The sequence below is a fragment of the Schistocerca gregaria genome, chromosome 1 (assembly GCF_023897955.1).
Source record: "Schistocerca gregaria isolate iqSchGreg1 chromosome 1, iqSchGreg1.2, whole genome shotgun sequence".
Taxonomy (NCBI): Eukaryota; Metazoa; Arthropoda; class Insecta; order Orthoptera; family Acrididae; genus Schistocerca; species Schistocerca gregaria.
In genome coordinates this window covers 95985695-95992881 of record NC_064920.1, presented here as the reverse complement: position 1 = coordinate 95992881, position 7187 = coordinate 95985695, and the positions used below count along the sequence as shown (strand labels likewise).

The 7187-nt window shown below is 40.9% G+C and overlaps 1 protein-coding gene across 1 annotated transcript in view; it reads right to left on the bottom strand.

The window, feature by feature from the left end:
- Positions 1-894: 894 nt before the first annotated feature.
- Positions 895-7187, bottom strand: part of LOC126334172 (irregular chiasm C-roughest protein-like) — a 427129-nt gene continuing 420836 nt past the window's right edge. The window contains exon 7 of the mRNA XM_049996810.1: positions 895-1782. Within this exon, the coding sequence (XP_049852767.1) occupies positions 1628-1782 (155 nt within the window). The 3' untranslated portion in view covers positions 895-1627. The remainder of the gene's footprint in view (positions 1783-7187) is intronic.

Here is a 7187-nt window from a genome sequence, read left to right as displayed (position 1 = left end):
TCAAATCGAATGTTTCTTTTTTTCGCTGTACCTCCAAGTACGTGTGACACAAGCAAGCCATTAATGCTCTTTTCCCCTGGAAAGCACTCCACGTGATGAAGTGTCGCTATTTGGACACAGAACGATTAATGTATACTGACAGATGTAGTCCATTAACTGTTGAGGTTGCGACTAAGTAGAAAACATGAGGTCCTAAAGTTTGTGATGTATTTATGGGAAGATTGTTCGACGTATAGAAAAAACAAGCAACGCTTTGATGAGTATGGCTCTTGAGGTACCACACATTAAAGTATTTGAACTTACACCCATTAGACCTTGTGTATATGTCTAACTTTCACCACACATTAAACATACAATGTTACGTCTCTGTTATGTAATGTGTCAGTAACTAAGTATGTAAACCAATACAAAAATATGAGAGATTTATTATCGATCTTTCATATATGAATGGTGTCCCACAAGGAATTATCGACATGCAGGGATATAACTGGAACGCTCATCTGAAGCAAAAAATTTCAAATCGACATTCCAAATGGTTTCTGAGATGAGACAGTTGTTAACTCTATTCTCATAGCGGACGCTTCCTTACCTTGTTGGGGCTATGACTTGGTGTAACTAATGTGACGTTGTCATTGGTTTAGACACTTGTGTGAATAGAATAAAATTAAAGAACGTTGATTTACATTGTTATTTATGGAACACAAGTGTGAATCATGTTTAACGGACAGAAAGCAAAAGAATGTGGAGAATAATTGAAACAATGTTATTGACGCAGAAAATTTTAGTGACTGGGAAGAGATCGCAAAGGGAGTCCTACAACGTACAGTTTTGATTCCATTTATATTAATAAGGCAGAAATCTAGGCCAAAGAGGTTTAAAACAATAAGCTAGGTTGGACAGAATGAAATGTCAAACACGTTCCATGTATAAGAAAAATGTAATTTAAATGTATATTGCTTCAGAAATCATTCCGAATATGAAACATCCTTGCATGAAAACTTTTGTTTTGAATGAAAAATTCCTGTCACATACGTGAATATTGATTGGTCTTCCTGGGACACTTCATGTAATAATATTAGGGAAAAATTTTAGTGTTACGTGGCCTGATGTTTTTCACAGTACCCTATAAACAAATCCCACTGGAGATGGCAAGAAAGTGGTGGAACATGTTTGAGTAAAGAAAATTATTAGCGAACAGTTTCTTGCATGAGGCTGTATATATCTCCAAGTTTCTTAGCATGCATGGAAAGAAAGATCATCACTATATAAAAGGTATTAGAAACATGGTGATTGCCAAGGGATTTCTGAATTGTAAGTCTCAGGGAAAGGGGCTTGTGTGGAACGTGAAATACATTTTTCTTTATTTTCTACAAACATCACATTATAAATATAGTACATGTTGAAATAGAATTATCTCTATACTTCAAAAACGACTTTGTCATATATATTTATGCATATGTGTGCTCACATCACAACTATTCCCTTCTCTCACCACTTGCGAAGTACTGTCCGTGGTCGCAGTCTCTCGTCTGAGCCCACCCAAACCGCCCCGTGGCACCCGTCGGTGTTCGCGCGCCGGCGGCTCCGCCTGGCCCTTCACGCCGTGGCTGGCCGGTGGTTAGTGACGTCACCTGGAGGTTATCGGCAGCGGCAACGGCAGCGGCAGCAGCAGCCGCGGCAGCAGACACGCGGCCAGCAGCCGCCACAGGGCGCCGGCCACGCCGGGGCCACGTGACCACCACCCGGATGCCCCGCCGTGTTGCATAGCCGCAGGCGTCTCGCCTGCGCGACACACACACAGAGTGGACACCAGAGCAGACACCTGCTGCTGGAGGAGACCTCGCCTCGGAAGTAGCTACAACTGACTGAACGTGAATGTGAGATACTGCGTCTCTGAAAAAGACGTCACAAGTACTACAAAACATATAGAAAGCTGGCCGATGTGGCGGAGCGGCTCTAGGCGCTTCAGTCTGGAACCACGCCACCGTTACGGTCGCAGGTTCGAATCGTGCCTAGGGCATGTACGATGCTCACTACAAAAGAAATGCACACTATTTTTTTAAATCCACTTTTATTCTAAATGTTTTAAAGTTTTACAATGTGTAGATACGTTCTTTAGCAACAATATTTTTATTAAAAATTGGTTAGCTCAGTGGTAGAGCCCTTGCCCGGGAAAGTCAAATGTCCCGAGTTCGAGTCTCGGTCCGGCACACAGTTTTAATCTGCCAGGAAGTTTCATATGAGCGCACACTCCGCTGCAGAGTGAAAATCCAATTCTGGAAAAACCACCAGGCTGTGGCTTAGCCATGTCTCCGCAATATCCTTTCTTTCAGTAGTGCTAGTTCTGCAAGGTTCGCAGAAGAGCTTCTGTAAAGTTCGGAAGGTAGGAGACGAGGTATTGGTAGAATTATAGCTGTGAAGACGGGGCGTGAATCGTGCTTGGGTAGCTCAGTGGTAAAGCACTTGCCCGCGAAAAGCAAAGGTCCCGAGTTCGAGTCTCGGTCAGGCGCACAGTTTTAATCTGCCAGGAAGTTTCATATGAGCGTACACTCCGCTGCAGAGTGAAAATCTCATTCTGGAAAAACCCCCAGGCTGTGGCTAAGCCATGTCTCCGAAACATCCTTTCTTTCTGGAGTGCTGGTTCTGGAAGTTTTGCAGGAGAGCTTCTGAAAAGTTTGGAAGGTAGGAGACGAGGTCCTGGCAGAATTAAAGCTGTGAAGACGGCGCGTGAGTCGTGCTTGGGTAGCTCAGTGGTAGAGAACTTGCCCGCGAAAGGCAAAGGTCCCGCGTTCGAGTCTCCGTCGAGCACATAGTTTTAATCTGCCATAAAGTTTCATATCAGTGCACACTCCGATGCCGAGTGAAAATCTCAGTCTGGAATATTTTCATTTCTCCACGTAATTGCCATACCACTCATCTGCCTTACGCCATCTTGGAACCAGCGCCTGTATACCCTCACAGTAAAATTCTGGCCAACCTGTCGGAGCTACTGTTTGGCAGCGTGCACAAGGTAGTCACCATCTTCAAACCTTGTTCCACGAAGAGAGTCTTTCAGTTTCCAAAAGAGATGTTAAGCGCATGGAGCCAGGTCAGGACTGTAAAGGAGGTGTTTCAGTGTTGTCCATCCGAGTTTTGTGATGGCTTGCATGGTTTTTTTGACATATATGTGGCCGTAATTTGTCATGCAACAGCATAACATCCTTCTTTTGCCGATGTGGTCAAACACGACTCAATCGAGCTTGAAGTTTCTGCAGTGTCGTCACATATGCATCAGAATTTACTGTGGTTCCACTTGGCATGATGTCCACAAGCAAGAGTCTTTCGGAATCGGAAAACACCGTAGCCATAACTTTTCTAGCAGAAGGTGTGGTTTTGAATTTTTTTCTTGGGTAAATTTGCATGATGTCACTCCATTGATTGCCTCTTCGTCTGGTAAAACATTATGGGGCCATGTTTCAATCACCTGTTACAATTATTCCAAGATATTCATGTCTACCATTCTCGTACTGTTCCAAGACTTCGCTGCATACCGTTTTTCTTGTTTCTTTGAGAGCCACTGTCAGCATCCTGGGAACCCACCTGGCACAAAACTCTTTTAACGCCAACACTTTCAGTATTCTACAAACACTTGCTTCCCCTAGCCCAAGGTAACATGACAATTCGTTCACTATGATGCGTCTGTCACCAGTCACCAATTCGTTAACTCTCTCCACATTGTGTGGAGTGTGTGCAGTACGAGGCATGCCGCTGCGAGGACAAACCTCAATATTGCCGTGCCTGCTTTCATCACGTAACCTGCTTGCCCACCGACTAACTGTACTGCGATCGACAGCAGCATCTCCATACACCTTTTTCAACTCTTGTGGATGTTTCCGACTGTCTCGTTTCCACAGCACAGGAATTCAATGACAGTAAGTTGCTTCTGACGAACGTCAAATGTAGCATGACATGCTGGGACGGCGCCACTCACGGGAACATGTTGAACTAAGTTTGAAAACAAGCGAGAAGGATGCATCTACACACTGTAAAACTTTGACACATGTAGAATGGAAACTGTACTTTTACAAAAATAGTGTGCACTTCTTTTGGAGTGACCCTCGTATAATAAACATGTCGTGGGTTTGACAAAACACTGTTTTGCGGTTAGCGGAACAATGTATCTGTGGGGTCGTATGGTTAGTTGCACTATGACTCGCCCATTTGGGGTACTGAGAATAAGTCAGTGCAGCTGGCAAGCCTTAAGAGGGAGTTAAGAGCTGTGACTGGATGGTAGAGGATGAAGCCAGGGGCTTCTTTTTCAATTACCAGAAAAATACTTGATTGTCAATGGGATATGTGAATAAGTGTTTATTTGCTTGAAAGCTCTGTGAAAGTTATATTTCAAAGAAAGAGTCATGACTTGAGAGAGAGATGCAGCATTATGACATCACAGAAAGGGGCATGAGGCATGGCTTCACAGGGAGAGGAGAAAACAATGTCATAGAAGGGGAAGCAGTTTAGTAAAACAAACATCAGAACTACCGACTACAGACCCATTAGCGACCAGTGTTCGTATTTGATCCCTATATTAATCAGTGTTTCAGAAATATCAGGGAACTGCATTGAGGGGCCGTAATTTCCTTATACCTATGAAACTGATGCGGTAAATTTGCTTCCCTATAAGTTGTTATCTCCACTGGCATTGTGTCCCCAAGCCTATAATTTAATCATCGAGGGATTGACTTCAGTTGGCTGGAGAGCAGCAACGATTAAAAGCAGCAACAATAAGCGTCGTTTCTATGTTTATATTTGTCTTTAGGTAATTTATTTTAATTTCTAATTTTAGGATGACATTTAAGACTGGGCTTTTTGAATGCTTTTGGTGATAACTACTTTTTAATGAGGTCTGCAGAATGTTTTCTCTTCCACGTGCCAATGTACGAAATAACACGTAGTGCCGTGTGTAAGGTATCATATATATAATTCGACTTAAGGATTAAAACTTATTACATTTATATATATAGTTCACAGACCAACATCTATATAAATAAATTATATAATTATCATTTACTTGAGGTGATATTATTTATAGCACTACACAACTCGAATGGCCTGGACCATTCTTTTTATGTATCTGTCCTTATAAATGTACGTAAACATTTTATTTATTTATCAATTTTTTGCAGCGTGCAGCGGTTACACGGCGCCACAGCATATGATAACCCTAACTAAGTTCTTATATACGAATATGATTGTAAATGTAGCATGCTCATATTGTGCTTGTTCTACAACACATCGTATCAAAGTTTCTTTCTTTTTTTTTTTTTTTTTTTTTTTTCTTAGCTCCGAATATTTCTCCGGCTACTGTATAGTCCCGTATCTGAAAATGAAGTTTATCTTCTGCTGTATTTAACCGATCCGATTTACTGTTTTCGTAGTAGCTATTTGTTCCATCATGATGCACTTTTTCTTTCCTGTGGGTAGATGCACTGAGAGGAGTACCGGCCAATTATCCTGACTCAATTGCAGCGTGACTTCATAGTTGTTGGTTCAACTTTGCGGAAACCTCGTGGTATGTGAGACAAGCTAGAACTCAGCTACGGATTCGGTTCCAGCTCCTGAGGATGCAGACGAGAGAAGCCCTTGAAACTCTAACTACTGTTAACTGAACCTTACTTCATTGAGAATGTTTCATTCGGGATTTCCAGTACTTAAATCTAACAAGGAGGAGGTAATTATGTCCGTCCTATAAAGTTGCTACGAGCTCTTATATATGGAATAATTACATGATGAAAGCGTGCAGAAACATTTGTGCGCTTCAGAGAGATGTGATCTCGAAACTTTTAACAAAGACGTTCTAAAACGTGATACACCTTCTAATTTACTATTTTTTTTCTTTATGGCCAATATTTCTAATGCTGAATAGGGTTTCACGTTTCTCTTCCTATAGAATTTCTTGTAACTGTATCATCGTCTTCTTTCATTTAGTGTTTACCATCACAAGCTATCCACAATATCGCAAAACCATTCAAATTTTTGCGGAATTTGTGAAATCAATTTCTTAAACATATAATCATTATGCTCAATTCAGTTAATATTTAGTGTGGCGCTTCCAAAGAACGTACAACAACAGAGTTGCATAACCTAGTTTTCATCCGTTCTTTGCCGAAGGTAGAGGGACTCCACGACTTTTCCAAGTATTCGTATAATTTAGCCTCTCTGTTGCGAACCACTAGTACATGAATAACGTCATGAACTTAATTGTTACTACATTGTTATTAAACATATATCTGTTGATTGTTCCACAATTACTGTGATAAGAGTGACAATTATAACGTCAGTTAGGGATATTGTTTTTTATTTGTACAAACTGCAAATAACCCTCTCCATGACTTCATCATTCTCAAGCACAAAGCGAAAAATTCTCACGGAGACTTCGCCTTTGACCGTCCTAAATCTGTCTGGTAGTTACGTTACTTGTTCTTTCCGTTATTCTTGGATAGAAAGGAAGATTTCCTAAATAAAGATTTTGTATTGTAACGTCTTCACGCACAGATTCATATATTTTCACTAGAGAAACTATTATTATCTATTACTGCTAATTAAGTACAAATATAAAACTCTAGTATTAGATTAGTGATTCATTAAGAAGATGTGAATAAGATACGACCGATACATATGAGGAAGAGAATTCCAGGCACTTTTCGCTGTGTCCTAAAAACTAAATATTCAGAACCATCGCCGAAGCGCTCTGCATGGCAAACTACATCGAAACAATGACAGAACAGCTTACGTATCTCGTGAAGCGCAGTGTCTCTCTACTGTGCATGTATCTTACCCATATCTATAGTATTCACTCAAAACATGGTAAGAAAAGCAGAACTGAAAAATACTTTGAGACATACAAGAAACACAACAGAAGTGCAATGGATAGCTTTGTGACATGGAATACAGAAACCAGCAGATAACAATCAGAAAAGAAAACAGTTTTAAAATCTCCATGTATAAAAGGCAATTTCCTGACTGACTGACTGACTGACTCATCATCGGCCAGCCCTAAACCGCTAAGAATAGAAGCTTGGAATTAGCAAAAGGTGTGGATCTTGTACTATAGGCATTGATTAAAAAAGGATTTTCCGAAGTCCCAAACCTGAGGGAGTGGAATAGGGGACGAAGGTTTTTTTTTTTTAATAAGTCGCTATTAAGGT